The sequence below is a fragment of the Armigeres subalbatus genome, chromosome 2 (genome assembly GCF_024139115.2).
Source record: "Armigeres subalbatus isolate Guangzhou_Male chromosome 2, GZ_Asu_2, whole genome shotgun sequence".
NCBI classification, from domain to species: domain Eukaryota; kingdom Metazoa; phylum Arthropoda; class Insecta; order Diptera; family Culicidae; genus Armigeres; species Armigeres subalbatus.
The window spans coordinates 23,051,576-23,070,185 of record NC_085140.1 but is presented as its reverse complement, the minus strand read 5'-3'; the positions used below and the strand labels follow the sequence as shown (position 1 = coordinate 23,070,185).

Sequence of the window (18,610 nt, the reverse complement as noted above, 5' to 3'; positions counted from 1 at the left end):
TACGATGTGAAAAATTGTAATTAAATTGATTTTTTATTTGGTTTATCGACGGTTGGGATTAATATACGGGCTGTTATTAATATGGAAACAGATACCCTAATAATAGTAAATTGTCAACAGTCCCGTTATATCTTCTAATTGGTGTTAAGGTTTCATGGTAGTGAGGAAAAAGAGTTTAAAATGTAACGGTAAATGCTTCAAATTACGATACGATTTTCAAATGGTTCTTAATCGCTGGCGAGTTTTAATCACTTGATAATTTAAAAGTAAGGTCGCGGATGAGTTTTGATCGTCCTTGATTTTTTGAAATTTTTATTTTTCCCATCCCTGCGTCCGAGTCTCTCTTCCCGCCGCTGGAATTTTCTACATTGTAAATATTCATATTCGGAAATCGTTAAAAATTGTTAAGTCGAAGAACGTTAATCCTTGAACGTAAATTCGTAAGCCTGAAATTTGTTTTTGTAAATTCAATCGAATAGAAACCAAGTGAAAATCAATTAACCACCTTTCAAAAAACCTCAAGGTGGGCAAAGGTTTTAAAAGGTATCACTGAAGGTAAATGTTGGACTATGGGATCAAAATTTATGGCCAAAATGCGATTTTTATACAAAAACACGCAAAAATATATTACTCATTTTTTTAAATATCTAATGCACGAGAAAGACACAATTACCACTAGGAGGATCTATCAGGGGTTTTTGGTAATTCGTAATATTTGAACTGCCTGATTATTCAAGTCCATGAACGCAGTGGTTCCACACCGCAACTTAAGAAACCACGGTTACATTCGAATAATTATGCATCTGACAGGTACTTTGATTTTAAAACAAAATCATTTTGGAAGCCTTTGGATATTGCATGTTCATGGAAATTAGGATCATATGCTTATTGAAACAAATTGGGTGTATACCGATGATGAGAACATTGCAGAAGTCCTGGTTTATCTGGTAGATACTTAACTCGAGAGCGTTATTGGAGAACCTTGAACATCTCCAATTTCCAAAAAAAAATATCACTGACCTCACGTTCAGGTTGACTAAACGTGATTGATTGTTCAGAACTATAAAACAATGTGGAATAGAATTCAAACATTTCAGATTCATTTGCATGTTTTCAGAAGAAAAATCTCCCCTAGGTTCCCGATACCTGGGTCTTCAGGGTATAGTCAGGCTTGACCTATGATATTTTTCCTGTAATCACTGGTTTTTAAGAAGGAGAACAAAAGAATTCCTACGATGGTTCAAATGGATCACTCCACTTAGCCATGTGTTTTAGTTCAATCAAAGTTAATTGCCTATTTCCGGGGATTAAACCACCCGACTTGGACGTTAATTTACAATGTTATGGAAACTCATATGTGAATATGTACGTTATGTGGAAGATATTGATTTGAAAATTGTATTGGAGGTAACCACTTTCCCTTCGATGGGACTCGAACCCATGACCCTACAGTACGCTAGACTGGTGCTTTAACCAACTAAGCTACGAAGGACCTCCGTCGGCCTTCGCAACCTAGCGGCTACTGAACGAGCTCGAGATTCCCAAATTGGACGCATAGTCAAATCACTCGCATTCCATTTCTCAAGCCAATACTTCCACATGTGTATTGTACACGTCCACATTAGAGGAGCGTGAGTATTTAGAATGTCTGGCGGCTATACACATTCTTCATCAGCAACGGTACTGATCAAGTGAGGTTGTGTAAGCATTTGCCAGTCGGTCGTCAAGCTCAGACCCGACCGCATTGCGTAGGCAAGAGCACGCAACTCAGGTTCAGTTCAATCAAAGTTAATTGCCTATTTCCGGGGATTAAACCACCCGACTTGGACGTTAATTTACAATGTTATGGAAACTCATATGTGAATATGTACGTTATGTGGAAGATATTGATTTGAAAAATGTATTGGAGGTAACCACTTTCCCTTCGATGGGACTCGAACCCATGACCCTACAGTACGCTAGACTGGTGCTTTAACCAACTAAGCTACGAAGGACCTCCGTCGGCCTTCGCAACCTAGCGGCTACTGAACGAGCTCGAGATTCCCCAAATTGGACGCATAGTCAAATCACTCGCATTCCATTTCTCAAGCCAATACTTCCACATGTGTATTGTACACGTCCACATTAGAGGAGCGTGAGTATTTAGAATGTCTGGCGGCTATACACATTCTTCATCAGCAACGGTACTGATCAAGTGAGGTTGTGTAAGCATTTGCCAGTCGGTCGTCAAGCTCAGACCCGACCGCATTGCGTAGGCAAGAGCACGCAACTCAGGTTCAGTTCAATCAAAGTTAATTGCCTATTTCCGGGGATTAAACCACCCGACTTGGACGTTAATTTACAATGTTATGGAAACTCATATGTGAATATGTACGTTATGTGGAAGATATTGATTTGAAAAATGTATTGGAGGTAACCACTTTCCCTTCGATGGGACTCGAACCCATGACCCTACAGTACGCTAGACTGGTGCTTTAACCAACTAAGCTACGAAGGACCTCCGTCGGCCTTCGCAACCTAGCGGCTACTGAACGAGCTCGAGATTCCCAAATTGGACGCATAGTCAAATCACTCGCATTCCATTTCTCAAGCCAATACTTCCACATGTGTATTGTACACGTCCACATTAGAGGAGCGTGAGTATTTAGAATGTCTGGCGGCTATACACATTCTTCATCAGCAACGGTACTGATCAAGTGAGGTTGTGTAAGCATTTGCCAGTCGGTCGTCAAGCTCAGACCCGACCGCATTGCGTAGGCAAGAGCACGCAACTCAGGTTCAGTTCAATCAAAGTTAATTGCCTATTTCCGGGGATTAAACCACCCGACTTGGACGTTAATTTACAATGTTATGGAAACTCATATGTGAATATGTACGTTATGTGGAAGATATTGATTTGAAAAATGTATTGGAGGTAACCACTTTCCCTTCGATGGGACTCGAACCCATGACCCTACAGTACGCTAGACTGGTGCTTTAACCAACTAAGCTACGAAGGACCTCCGTCGGCCTTCGCAACCTAGCGGCTACTGAACGAGCTCGAGATTCCCAAATTGGACGCATAGGTTGCGAAGGCCGACGGAGGTCCTTCGTAGCTTAGTTGGTTAAAGCACCAGTCTAGCGTACTGTAGGGTCATGGGTTCGAGTCCCATCGAAGGGAAAGTGGTTACCTCCAATACATTTTTCAAATCAATATCTTCCACATAACGTACATATTCACATATGAGTTTCCATAACATTGTAAATTAACGTCCAAGTCGGGTGGTTTAATCCCCGGAAATAGGCAATTAACTTTGATTGAACTGAACCTGAGTTGCGTGCTCTTGCCTACGCAATGCGGTCGGGTCTGAGCTTGACGACCGACTGGCAAATGCTTACACAACCTCACTTGATCAGTACCGTTGCTGATGAAGAATGTATAGCCGCCAGACATTCTAAATACTCACGCTCCTCTAATGTGGACGTGTACAATACACATGTGGAAGTATTGGCTTGAGAAATGGAATGCGAGTGATTTGACTATGCGTCCAATTTGGGAATCTCGAGCTCGTTCAGTAGCCGCTAGGTTGCGAAGGCCGACGGAGGTCCTTCGTAGCTTAGTTGGTTAAAGCACCAGTCTAGCGTACTGTAGGGTCATGGGTTCGAGTCCCATCGAAGGGAAAGTGGTTACCTCCAATACATTTTTCAAATCAATATCTTCCACATAACGTACATATTCACATATGAGTTTCCATAACATTGTAAATTAACGTCCAAGTCGGGTGGTTTAATCCCCGGAAATAGGCAATTAACTTTGATTGAACTGAACCTGAGTTGCGTGCTCTTGCCTACGCAATGCGGTCGGGTCTGAGCTTGACGACCGACTGGCAAATGCTTACACAACCTCACTTGATCAGTACCGTTGCTGATGAAGAATGTGTATAGCCGCCAGACATATACTATATATAATAGCCCTGTTTGTCTGTCCGGTGACTAGCCAACCAGACGCAGCACGCGGGGAAATTCTCACAAAAAAATAAAATATTTGACACTTCAATTCTTTTTTTCTTTGAGATGCAGAAAATAAAACAAGTGCCAACCTTAGACAACCAGATACAGCATTTGATGAAAAAAAATCACAGACAACAGACGTTGAAAATTTTGATTGAAAAAAAAAAACTCTTGCCACGGGCGCTACTGCGTCCACAAATAAACTAGTTCTAAATACTCACGCTCCTCTAATGTGGACGTGTACAATACACATGTGGAAGTATTGGCTTGAGAAATGGAATGCGAGTGATTTGACTATGCGTCCAATTTGGGAATCTCGAGCTCGTTCAGTAGCCGCTAGGTTGCGAAGGCCGACGGAGGTCCTTCGTAGCTTAGTTGGTTAAAGCACCAGTCTAGCGTACTGTAGGGTCATGGGTTCGAGTCCCATCGAAGGGAAAGTGGTTACCTCCAATACATTTTTCAAATCAATATCTTCCACATAACGTACATATTCACATATGAGTTTCCATAACATTGTAAATTAACGTCCAAGTCGGGTGGTTTAATCCCCGGAAATAGGCAATTAACTTTGATTGAACTGAACCTGAGTTGCGTGCTCTTGCCTACGCAATGCGGTCGGGTCTGAGCTTGACGACCGACTGGCAAATGCTTACACAACCTCACTTGATCAGTACCGTTGCTGATGAAGAATGTGTATAGCCGCCAGACATTCTAAATACTCACGCTCCTCTAATGTGGACGTGTACAATACACATGTGGAAGTATTGGCTTGAGAAATGGAATGCGAGTGATTTGACTATGCGTCCAATTTGGGAATCTCGAGCTCGTTCAGTAGCCGCTAGGTTGCGAAGGCCGACGGAGGTCCTTCGTAGCTTAGTTGGTTAAAGCACCAGTCTAGCGTACTGTAGGGTCATGGGTTCGAGTCCCATCGAAGGGAAAGTGGTTACCTCCAATACATTTTTCAAATCAATATCTTCCACATAACGTACATATTCACATATGAGTTTCCATAACATTGTAAATTAACGTCCAAGTCGGGTGGTTTAATCCCCGGAAATAGGCAATTAACTTTGATTGAACTGAACCTGAGTTGCGTGCTCTTGCCTACGCAATGCGGTCGGGTCTGAGCTTGACGACCGACTGGCAAATGCTTACACAACCTCACTTGATCAGTACCGTTGCTGATGAAGAATGTGTATAGCCGCCAGACATTCTAAATACTCACGCTCCTCTAATGTGGACGTGTACAATACACATGTGGAAGTATTGGCTTGAGAAATGGAATGCGAGTGATTTGACTATGCGTCCAATTTGGGAATCTCGAGCTCGTTCAGTAGCCGCTAGGTTGCGAAGGCCGACGGAGGTCCTTCGTAGCTTAGTTGGTTAAAGCACCAGTCTAGCGTACTGTAGGGTCATGGGTTCGAGTCCCATCGAAGGGAAAGTGGTTACCTCCAATACATTTTTCAAATCAATATCTTCCACATAACGTACATATTCACATATGAGTTTCCATAACATTGTAAATTAACGTCCAAGTCGGGTGGTTTAATCCCCGGAAATAGGCAATTAACTTTGATTGAACTGAACCTGAGTTGCGTGCTCTTGCCTACGCAATGCGGTCGGGTCTGAGCTTGACGACCGACTGGCAAATGCTTACACAACCTCACTTGATCAGTACCGTTGCTGATGAAGAATGTGTATAGCCGCCAGACATTCTAAATACTCACGCTCCTCTAATGTGGACGTGTACAATACACATGTGGAAGTATTGGCTTGAGAAATGGAATGCGAGTGATTTGACTATGCGTCCAATTTGGGAATCTCGAGCTCGTTCAGTAGCCGCTAGGTTGCGAAGGCCGACGGAGGTCCTTCGTAGCTTAGTTGGTTAAAGCACCAGTCTAGCGTACTGTAGGGTCATGGGTTCGAGTCCCATCGAAGGGAAAGTGGTTACCTCCAATACATTTTTCAAATCAATATCTTCCACATAACGTACATATTCACATATGAGTTTCCATAACATGTGTTTTAGGTTAGGTGCGTTTCAACTCACGATTTATTTGATCGTTCATGACGTGGAAAATAAAGTAAGCCTTGAAAAAACATTGGAATTTGGAACATTATTAGATAAGGCAGAGCGCATGTCTTATTTCATAATTAAAAAATGAAATATGCCATATTCTCACTTAAAGATAATAAACAATGATAGCATGTGAAATGCCAGCATACTAAGAAGCAAATGAGAAAAAAAGGAAATTCAATTTCATTAGGCAAGATTGTTCAAAGCGTGACATACAAAACAAATGAAGATCATTCAGTGAAGATGCCTTGTAATTTTCACAAATTTTCCATGGAAAAAGGGAAACGAGTAAAGATTTTTTTGACTACACGAGTTTTCCCAACAATGATGAAAATAAAACGTTATTCATTCATGTCTATCACGTATTTCACATTATCGTAAATATTGGGCCGAAGAGCCTCAGATTTTGACATTTGACATTTTTCCCACAAGCAGAGTTTATAGATTCACCCAACCAGCGGAAGGCAGATTTTAATACAGTTCTGCATAAGAACCTTACAGAAACTGTATAAAAATTTTGGCATATACAATTTTGGAAGATTGTTGCTGATTGCCGTTGAATTGAAATCTCACAATTTTGAATTGTTTTAAAGCCTGTCCACGTTAAATTTCGGACACTGAGATAATGTTCAATTTATTTGTACCCATTTTATCAGTTTGAACGAGAATGAAAACATGCTGAAAGCAGCACATAAAGCGAAGAGATTCAACTGTCATTTAAATTGATCGACTCAGTGCTTTGCGAAAATGTTAAAAAATCGCATTGCAAGATAGGTGTCCGAAATTTAACGTGGACAGGCTTTAATACAGTATCTGTATAAAAAAGCTCACATTGTTTGTGTTAAAATTGTAAATGACAAGATTATAGGATTTGTTGTTTGGGTGTATATGAATAAAACCAAAAAACTCTACCCGGACAGATAAATCAACCCAAACTTTGAGTTCAATATACGCACTTTTGAGAATATCGCAAACTACCTAGTGCCAGAAAAGTAATTTTACTCAAATTTGGGTTATTGGCCCAAACCACGGTTTTGAGTGCAAACAACCCACTTTTGGGTAGTTTTGGTTTTCAGTGTAGGTTACCTATTTTCCCAGAAATCTCCTGTGGATATTTTAAGTTTTTCCCCGACATCATCAACTTTGTAAAATCAAGAACGAAGCTGTAAAATAGAAAACAAATTTTATCATCAACTCGCCGAACGTACCCTGCGTTGCTCAAATTCGGAAGATTTACTTGTCAATGTCATATTTTTTGTAGCGCCATTGTATTTGCTACACAAGACAAATACTAATGCAATGGCGGACATAGAAAGCTTTCAAATAATAACTCAACTGTATTTAACTGAAGAAATGCTAATAGATTACTAAGTTGAAAAGCAGGCCAAGTTCCAGTTGGATTGTAGTGCTATGGAAGAAGAAGCTTGCGATGCACTTATGAGATTGACTGATTCACCGAAACCGATTGCTAAACTGTTAATTCCAAAGTAAATTCTGAGAAATAAAAATGGTTGGACTGACATTAGAAAAGAATCCAAAGGTAGCTCAGAGATTAACCGTATTAGCAATCAATCATCCATTTCAATTTTCCCCTAGTTTAAAGTATATGATCTTAAGTTAAACATAAATACACTGATGAACAAAACATTTATTTTAATCTAGGTTGGCTCCGTCACTGAGCGAGGATGTGTTCAATCTCAAACTGATGTGGATGAATGCGATGGTAGCCTATGTTCACCGTGCGCCGGAGAAGGCTGTAATAACCAAGAATATCCAGAAGGGCGACAAAAGTGCGTCAAATGCAGCTCAGCCCAATGTAATACAGATGCCGTCACCAGCTATTGCGAACTTCCGGGCGACAGCTGCGTAACTGCCAAAAAGACTGATGGTAATCAATCAGCCACACAGTATGTTAGTCACAACCCAATCTTCAGCTTTTGATCTCTAAACTTTCAGGAACGTACCTCAAAACCTGTGAACAATCGATGTCCGACGCGGACCGACAATTTTGCCAATCGAATCCACTTGCCTGCTCGTTCTGTGGCCAGAACGAGTGCAACAAAATCGAGTTCAACGAGTCTCGAGTCGCTCGGCAGTGCTATACGTGCCAGGGTTCCGACTGCTTGCAGTCATCACTGGTTATTGGAACCTGTCATGAAACCGACGATCAGTGCTATACAATTTTCGACGGCTGTAAGTAATGCACGCAGTTTTGACGTAGAACTACGACTGTCTTTTCTATATTGGGGTACACTTTACGATTGCAAAAAATCAAAAAACGTCACGAAAATATGATAGACTTTGATCGTTAATATGTCAGCCGTTTCTCGATGGATTTTCAATTTTCTTGGACCATTGGGTCAAGGAAGAGTCAACGCTTCATACCCGATGTACACTGAAGTCGTTTTTGACGCGGTATTTTTTACACGAATCACTGTTTATGCAATTTTTTTCCACTCGAATTTTGGGATTTACGCGGTTAATTCATACATACTTTGGGATTTACGCGCTTTTTTACTTTGTTTCAATTTACGCGGCCCATACCCTCCGCGTGAAAACGGACTCTAGTGTGTTACAATATTTATGCATGATTTTTCACTATTTAAAACTTGCTAACAGTTTAACAATCGGTTTCGGTGAATCAGCCAATCTCGTAGGTGCATCGCAAGCTTCTTATTCCATAGCACTTCATTCCCATTGGGACTTGGCCTGCTGTTCAACTTGATAATCTATTAGCATTTCTTCCGTTATTAATTGAAAGCTTTCTATGCCCGCCATTGCATTAGTATTGGTCTTGTGTGGCAAATACAATGGATACTCTATGCCCAGGGAGTCGAGAATATTCCCTACCCGAAAACATCCTAGATCAGATCGAGAATCGATCTCGCCATCTCCGGATTCTCCGCCTTTGTTTGCAAGGTTCAACTGGAAACCTCAAGCCAGCGTAGACGTCAAATTAAACTTACGGGGCTTTTAGCTTGTGCAGTTCGTTTCTTACACGCGCGTTTTCTTTCGAAAGCTTGGGGGTGTTTGATGGCAGCTTCTCGCTTACGTCTATTGATGCCAGTAGAAAAGCTCGAAGTGTTCTTCGCTGCTGCAGTGGATGCGTTCCGGGAAACTTTCTTCGGCTCGTTTTTGCTGATTACCAATGCTTCGAAACGAGATACAATTATCGAACGATTCTTACTCTCTAGCGAGTTTTTATCAATTGATAATTTGGATATGTGATCGCTTGAGAGTGTTGTTCATCATCGATTATTTGAAAAAAAAAAATATTGGTCTTAAAATTCAAAACAAACAAACGAAAACAGATTCACCTTGGGCTTGAAAAGCTTGCTTTGGTCTCATCGAACAGAAAAGTCGGAAACCTGCACATTACATACAGCTACGTAGTTCAACGTCACCTTTGCGTATAACCCGATTGGGTTGCACCTTTGAGTTTTTTTCATAAAGTGAATCCTAATCGGTTACACGTCTACAGTCAATCCTACGCAACGAGGCTGCCGGTCAGCGCTCACCACCGCAGAGAAGGCCACATGCGACGACCCGGATGCTGTGGAGTGCAATCTCTGCGGCGAAAACGATCTGTGCAACGTGGATGGACGGAAGGACCACCAATGTGTGTATTGTTCGTCCACGCTGGATGTAAACTGTATCAGCGCCAGTTCACCACTGCCGGCAATTCAATGCCCAGCACCAACAACGGAAGTTTCGGATGACGCTTTGTGCTATACAAGAATCGTAAGTACCATGCTGTAGATCACAGTTCAGCTACACGATAATTGAATTTTATGCAGATAGGAACCGTGACGGAACGAGGCTGTCTCGGATCGGCCACGGATGGAGAGCAGTGTGACCCGGAAGAAAACTGTGCGACATGTGGCGGGAACGGATGCAACTCGGAACTGTTCCCATCTGATAGGCGAAAGTGCGTGGTTGGATCTGTAATCGATCAGTACTGTCCAGATCCGTGGGATGATTGTGTTCAGATCGCTAGCAATACCAGCGGAGGTAGGTGATTGAACTTTGAACCACTCGTGGTCGTGAATTTGGAATCGCTCGTGATGAGTTAGCACATAATTATGAGATACGAATGATTAAGATTAGGATCTTTTTCCCTTCTACTACTGTAGGTGCTAGCGTTAAAAAGTGTCAGTCATCAATGAGTGTGGAGGAAGTGTCCTTCTGCGAGGCAAGCAGCAACAAGTGCGACTTCTGTGAGTCAGACAACTGCAACCAAAACGAAATAGAGTTCAACTATTTGGAATGCATGTGAGTATAATTGAAAGTAAGGTCGGTAAAGGTAGGGCAACAGCTTTTTTTGGCGTAATTGGTTCATTTATAATTTGGCGTCAGTAATAAGAACCATATATTGCGCATAAATCCCAAAATTGTATTCGCACTTTTTATTCCCTAGACTCGGCGGCAAGGGTAAAGTTATTGAATTGGTAACCCTGCGATTTTGACAATTAATGCCGATTGGTTGTGTGAGTGCATCTATGTAAAAACAATTAAGCTTTTAGCTGAAAACTTTTAGACATTTTTTGAAAATTTAAAAAAGCAAATGAAAAAAAACTTAGGAAGTTGCTTTGCGAATTATTTTAGAATTTTTTTCAGAAATTCTTTAAGATAAACCCCGAGCAAAGTTTGACATCTTGATGAGGGCAATTAGAAAACATATTTTTAACTCGACATCCAATTGAAATCATAATTAGTTTTCAAATTTTAATCTGATCCATGATCCATGTTTGATTTTTGTAAGGTACACCGGGGCAAGTTGAAACGGTTTTTCCAAAGTTGAAATTCGAAGAGCTGTAAAAAAATCACCCTTTGATATATTTTGAATCCGTTTGCGGTGTTTGCTAGTTCTGGCCAAAGATTATACATAAAAAATAAGCAACCTTAATAAACTTTTCTATAAATATTTTGTATATTTGAATTATGTTTTTATATGCATCGTTTCAACTTGCCCCGCTTATCGGGGCAAGTTGAAACACTGCGTTATATACAGACATAAGCTTATTCTGCCATATTAATACCGTAATAATACAAAATGTATGTACTCAGTGAGACTCAAGAAGCACGAGGTTGGAAAGGTGACTATAATGCTGCCAGGATTCGCATAAGAATCCCATGAAGGATTTTAGCGATTTTGATTTTCTTTCAGAAATTAGCTTAAAATTGTCTCCTGTTTAAGAAAAAACTGAAAAAATAGTGGGCTTTGTTCTAGAAATTTTGAAAACAAATCCCACTTTTGTTGTCTCATCTAGATATTTAATCGCATATAAATCACATTCCAGATTTTGATACCGTGGACGGATTTCGAATCTTAGGATCATAATCCGTACAGCTATTTTCTAACTAAATACTTAATTTAAGGTGAATCGCGTTGGAGCCCAATTTCAAATCTACATAGCACTTTTGAGGGCACATAACTTGAAAAGTGAACGACAGTCAAAAGCAAAAAGTATTTTTTCACTTTTGCTCACTTGCAGCATACATGAAAAAATGGTTTCCAGATGTGCTAACCGCCTAAATATTCACATTTGTGCGAGCAAAAACGCGAGGTGAGAGATAGCACGGCCATTGTGGCTGCCATTTTGGACGCCGCCGTAACTCACCTTAATGCAGACCGATTGACCAGACTACCAATTCAATACACATCTTGAGAATTGTCCCACAGCAATAAATACAGATAAAGAATATTATGTCAAATTTGGAAGGATAGCCTTTTCTTCAATTTATAAGTTTTTTTTTGTATTTCTTCATGTAAAACAAGCTTGAAAAATTCAAAGGTAAATTACTCAAGGTAAAGTCGGAGAAAATGACATGGGACTCTTATGCGAATAAGAGCAGTGTACAACAAAGTCACAAGCGCATTTTAGCGTATAAATTTATCAAATTGATTTCCTCCTACTGGTGACCACTCAGATTACTATTCAGGATGGTTCATTATTTGGTTCACTTGTATATTGTGCACTTGATTAATTCGCCATTAATTAACCAGCCAGCATATCTCTCATAAACTCTTAGATTAGAGAAATGGACAGCTGGGGAAGTGAAAGGTGGAGTTAACGAAATGTTTACATACTCTATGTTTTATTTTTCTGAGAGTGAGTGCTCAGTAGATGAAGGATCTCGAAACTGCAGTTTAAACATGGAAGGTTGCATTCATGACGGAATAGGCGGAAATGTATTAAATTTATTTCCAGAAGTTTGCATGTTTTTATAAATATATGTTTTCCGAATGTATTTACGGACCATGTTGAATTCTGGAAAAAATATTACTTTTAATTGCGAGGGTGACGTTTTGAATCGTTGTTTCAATTTGCCCCGCACCACGCATTTCTGTTTGCCCCGATTAGTTGTACATGTGGAGCAATATCAAACAACCAAAATACAAAAATTAAAACGGGTCCTTCATCGATTTTTCATAATCATTATGCTTATTCAACATTGAATAATTACCCACCGTGAAAATTTGATGAAGAATCTTTTCCAAACATCGTTTTGAGACCTGTTTCATTGGCACGTCAAATAGTTGGTTTGGATTTTGCAAAGGGCGAAAAATAAACAATGGCAGGGATTGCTTTTGAAAGCTGCAATCTTCCGGGAATGGCAGTCAGAAGGTGCGTTTAGGGGAGTAGTTTGTTGAAAAAAAATAATCAGGGCATTCGGTCATTTCCTATCTAAATTACAGCTTCCGTTTCAACTTACCCCGCATTTCAACTTGCCCCGGTGTACCTTACTGTTCGGGTGTGCTACTATAATTAATTACATATTTTGATTTCTGTTTGCTGATGATTCCTAAATTATATGAACTGGTCACGGTGTATTTGTCCGAAGAGGCTTATTTTCCAAAAAATCAGTATTTCTAAAACACCTACTACACGAAAGTATGGGCTTTGCTTTTTCACGTAGGTGCAGTTTTAAAATGTTCTATCAAAGGTAATTTTTTCTATACATTTTGGGGGGCGGGGGTGCTAAATCGACTATCATTTGAGATTTTTATGGAGTTTGCTCCAAAAATAGGGAAAAAAATTGTTCTAGATCCACCGATAGAACATTTTAGTTTACCCACGATATGAAAGAGGGGATCATATAGTTTCGCGTGGTGGGTGTTTCAGAGGTACTGATTTTTTAAATAATAATATTTCCCCATAGAGACACCGTGTGGTCTCTGGCAAAGCTTAGGATCAAATTGATAACTTGTTTTGATGTTGTTAAATCACTGATTTTGATTTCTTAGGTTGAAATCGTTTCAGTAGTTTTAATGAATAAACTAAAAAAATCTACAGCACAAAAATGTTGAAAATTGTTTCTGCTGTCAATGAGAGCAAATTGAAAACTGTTTTTGATGATGGTTTTTATTTATTATTAGTTTATATATGTAGTAATCATCAGCAAACTGATATCAAAAAAAATTTCAATCACGAATAATTTGGAAACAGATTAAGATTTCAATTTGATGTCGATATCAAAATATGTTTGCTATTTGCCCTCATTATGTTGTCAGATTTTGCTCGTGGTATTAAAGTAATTACTTATTTTGTTATCGAAAACCAATAACAAAATGAATTTTTAATTTGTTCTCATCGGCAGCAGAAATAGTTTACCATTTTATGTCACATAAGATTTTTCTGCTGTAGATTTTGTTATTTTAACCGTCAAAACGACCAGAAGGATATCAACCTAAGTAATCAAAATCAGCAATTCCTCAACATCAAAACAAGTTATCGATTTGATCTCAAACTTTGCTCGGGACGGGAGCCTGAAATTTCTGATTGAATTCCAGAAGGAAATTCCGTAGGGGTTTCTAAAAGAATTCGTAGAAAAAAATATTCGAGAAAAGGAATTTCTTAAGAAATTTCTAAAGGTATTTCTAGATTTATTTGCTATGGATTTTTATATCGAATCACTGGAGGAATTTCCGATGGATTACTTAGAGATATTTACGATAGTATTCCTGAAGGAATGTTTAAAGGTATGCCTGAAAGAATTTTTGGATGAGTAACCGAACTAGATCCTTGGGTTATTTTCTACGAAAAAAAAGTTTTGGATAAACTTATGATATGAAACATCATCCGGATAAATACTTCAATTAAATAAAATATAAAAAAAAAAATGCGGAGACGAGCCAGCCTCGGGCTGAAAGTCTCTTTAATAAAGACACAAAAAAAAAAAAATATATATATATATATATATAAAATATAAAATTTCTGGGAGAATTACCGAAGCAAGTCTTGAACTAAAGTTAACTAAATTCCCAAGGTATTCTGAGAAGAAGTATGATGATGATTGACTGTGACTGACTGCAATCCCGATATTTTCATGTATTTTTTGCTGTTAAGACATCAACTTCAGATTCAGATTCAGAAACAGAGTTTTATTACTGTCCGGATTTTCGAAGGAATTCCTGGAGAAATTCATAAAAGAATTCCCGAAGGAAATCCTGCAGAAGCTCCTGAAAGACTTTTTGCAGGAGCTCATGATGTAATTTCAAGAGGAATTCCTGTAGAAATCTAGAAATTAGTATTAAAATTCCAAAAGGTAATTGTTTGGAAATTCCATTGGAAATTCTTTTTTTAAATTCCTTCAATAATTCCTTCAGAAATCTTTGGAAATTACTTCAAGAATTCATTCATAAATTCCTCCTGAAATACATTTGGAAATTTCTCCAGGAATTACCCTCTAAATTATCTCCAGAAAATCTTCCAGAAATTTTTTTCTGAAACTACTCCAGGTATAATTTATAAAATTCTTTAATTCCATAAGTATGTATCTTGAGGGAATCTCCAAAGGTATTCCTCACTGCAATTTTCTTAGGTACCTTTACCTAGATAGACCTAATAAAGGATTTCCCGAGTTTGAATTTATCTTATAAATCTTTCTTTGAATTTTCAAAGAAATACTTTGATGAAGTTTTTAAAAGGATTTTTTGGATATATGTCCGAAGTAGTTTCCGGGGGATTTTCTAAAACCTTGGAGGAAATTCTGAAATAATGCTTAGAAGAATATCAAAACAAACTCTTGCAGAAATTTAAGAATGTTAGAAATTCCTTCAGGATTTGATTAGGAAACTCCGTTCGGAAATTCCTTTGCGCGGTCTCTTAGGAATTCCCGTGGAAATTTCTTCGGGAGTTCAGTCGGAAATTGTTTTAGGAACAAATTTGAAAACTCCTTTAGTAAAAAAATCCTTCGTAGCTTTCTTTTGGAATTTCTTTGGAAAGTCCACTTTTTTTCGGAAATTCCCTTCGTAATTTCTCTATAAGTTCCTTCAAAAATTCCTCTGGAGATTCCTTCGAGAATTCTATAACGAATAATTTTAGGATTTTTTTTTTGGAACTTCTTTCAGAAATTCCTTTGGAAATCCTTTGTAGGTTCCTTTGAAAATTTATTTGAGTTCCTACAAAAAACACTTCGGAAATATATTTAATAATACCTGCGGAAATTGTTTCAGGAAAACCTTTCGAAATTCCTTTAGGAGAATTCTTTTTTTGATTTTCTTTATGAATTCCTTTGGATATGTCTAAAAAACATTCTAAAACTTTGGGAAGAAATTCTTGGAGTTCCTTCAAACATTCCCTTATGAATTTCTTCAGAGCTTCATTCTGGAATTCTTCCGAAAATTTATTTAAGACTTCAATAAGAAATCCTTCAAGGAAAATCCTCACAGAATCCGAAACTTAATGCACTCGCGTTTTCAAGGGCACCCCGCCCATTCAAAGCGAAAGCCACGCACAACTGTCATTTTTATAATTCCGCGCATGCTACCACGCAGCAAAGCTGGAATAATAAAAATGACATGCATTCAGTTTTGGATTCCATGAGGATCGTTCTCAAGAACTTCGCATATTCATATAGAAATTACAGTGATTATAAAAATTGTCGGAAATTCTTTTTCACTGAACAATTTAAGCGCATATATTTAGCGTATTACTCCAAGGTCACACTATTTATCTGGCTAAGCATAATGCTACAGATTGCCTGTTCCACTGGTGAAAGTCCACCATACAGGTGGCCCTTAATTCTTGGTGTGACGCGACTTTGTCCTTAATGTGTCTATGAATGAATGGCTAGGAGGTATAAAAAGAACCTAACCGCAAACGGACGCTTGTGGAGCACCTTCAGCTTCCTTGTTGCACTAACAGCGTAGTAGTAGTGGACTTTTTGCTTCTCCAAGATAATCGGTGGGATTATCATATGTTTTTATTAAGTCTTTAAACGAATTGGCACTCATATGGAATGCATGCGTTTCTCACAGTGTACTCTGTGTTTCATCTCAGAAGTTTTGTATACGATACCGATTTATCGGTTTTATTGCTGCTATGGATTGTGGAGTCTATAGTCTTAATTTGCAATGGCCATAGTTAAAATAGCTCCAATTAATCTTCAGCATAAAAGAACAGCAACGATTAATCTTTTTAAACTTATGCAAAATGGCAAATCCCAAGTGGCTTTGGTGCAGGAATCCTATTTTCGCAAGGGTAGCTTCTACCTGATGTCCGATGTTTGCTGCTTTCAGTAATGAAATGGCAAACAATCGATCAATGCCTCTTGCATGTATACTTGTTAACAACGCTATCGTTGCTACACTTATCTCTGAACTAACAAACAGATACGTATGTGATGTCACAAAAGATGTAACTGGTGGAACACTCATTAGAAAATACGTCTATTGTTCGGTTTATTTACCACATGATGAACCATCCCCTACGGATGCTTTCAAACAAGTTGTCATTTATTGCACGTCAAAAGGCCTTCCGCTAATTGTCGGCAGTGATGCTAATGCTCATCACATCATCTGGGATAGCTCGGATATCAGTCTGAGAGGCTCCAGCTTGATGTAATACTCAGCATGTTCAGAATCTTTCAAGTCGGCTCGGAGAGCCTACAAAAAGGCTCTTTGATCTGCTTAGAGATCCGGCTGGAAAAACCTTTGTGCAAATGTTTCCAATTTGAGTGAAGCCAGTAGGTTAAATAAAATTCTTGCGAGATCCATGGATTTCCAAGTTGGCGAAATTCGCAAGTCAAATGGCGACTACACTTCTTCTAATAAAGAATCGTTATAGCACTTATTTTATACGCACTTCCCTGGATGTGTCGATATAACATCTTCGGATGTTCCTGATGTCTTTTCATGTAGCTACAGGTCTTGAGCTCAGGCTCGTAGAATCATTACTACTGAATCGATTCAACGGGCTCTTAACAGTTTTGCTCCTTACAAATCTCCAAGGGAGATGGGATCTATCCCGTTCTTTTTCAGGGGGGTTTTGAGCATATCAAACATGTTTTGAAAAAACTTTTAGTGCATGTACCTACTCGCGTGAGCTGAGATTGCAACAGTCCCACTCACTGGGTAGACACTGCACTGTCTGCACAATCCGCATTGCAGAAACACATGGGAAAAGTAATATACTTCTGTTCAGATAGCCAAGCAGATATCAAAGCTCTCGCTCCGATCAACTCAAGGTCGAAGTTAGTAATCGCATATCAAACTCAAATTGAGGAACTGAACTCAGTTAATACGTTACACCTTACATGGATACCTGGCCATTCTTCCATAGCTGGAAACGAATTGGCTGATAAGCTAGCTCGCACTGGAGCATCACAAGACTTTATTTGTCCTAAGCCAGCTATTCCAATATCTAAGTGTTGAGTGAAGCGTTTGATTAGCTCTTGTCCAGTCAACACAAGATCGAATATGATGTCACATAAGATGCTAATATGGAGGCCATATAGGTACTTCCCCATACAATATGTACGTATATCGCCTTCACTTTAGCATCTTATGTTGCATCATATACGATTTTGTGTTGACTGGGTGGGCTTCCACTCAGCACAAACGATGTTGGAGTAGTTTGGATTCAACGACAAACAAAATTGTATATCCGAGAGCCATTTCCGGTAGTAGTAAATTATTTAGCTAATCTGTCTAAACAGAATTGCAGTGTCTTAGTCAAGGCCTTGACAGGTCACTGCTGACTCAACTATCACATGGCAATCGATTTTATTTTCACTCCGGATAATCGAATCGCCATAAAAAATCAAATCTGTAATAATAAAAATAACGTAAAACTCATGTTTTATTTTACTTGCAGTGATGTAGTCTGAAATTATTTAGGAAAAACTCTGAATAATCCACCTAGCGGCATCGGTGACTTTCTGGTGTATTATGGAAAAATAGTATTTTGGCCATAACTTTTGAGTCCAATTTTCAATATGAAATGATTAGACAGGATTCCCATTTGAATGCAATCTGTTGGTTAAGAATACGCGTAAAAAAATGACTATTTACGCGCTTTTTGTACAAAAAATAGTATTGTGGCCATTATTTCAATTTTTAACAGAAAGCAATGAAACTTTTGAGTCCATTGTCTGATCCATAAAACTTCCAATAGGCAACAATGTAAAGGCACCAGACCTAAGCGAATTCATCGCCGCAACGCCGAATACTAGTCGCCGGAATTCTATCGTTGATTCGCTGCAGGCAATGTTCCATTTACGCTTCCACACCAACGGCGACAGAATCGTATTCGCCGA

At 38.9% G+C, this 18,610-nt stretch overlaps 2 protein-coding genes across 2 annotated transcripts in view; one reads left to right on the top strand and one right to left on the bottom strand.

The window, feature by feature from the left end:
- LOC134218225 (uncharacterized) overlaps positions 1-18,610 on the bottom strand; it is a 131,323-nt gene that overhangs the window by 23,215 nt on the left and 89,498 nt on the right. The window lies entirely within an intron of this gene.
- LOC134218224 (proprotein convertase subtilisin/kexin type 5-like) overlaps positions 1-18,610 on the top strand; it is a 29,495-nt gene that overhangs the window by 6,191 nt on the left and 4,694 nt on the right. The window contains exons 3-7 of the mRNA XM_062697142.1: positions 7,730-7,955; positions 8,024-8,260; positions 9,549-9,808; positions 9,865-10,078; positions 10,201-10,339. Of these exons, the coding sequence (XP_062553126.1) occupies positions 7,730-7,955; positions 8,024-8,260; positions 9,549-9,808; positions 9,865-10,078; positions 10,201-10,339 (1,076 nt within the window). The remainder of the gene's footprint in view (positions 1-7,729; positions 7,956-8,023; positions 8,261-9,548; positions 9,809-9,864; positions 10,079-10,200; positions 10,340-18,610) is intronic.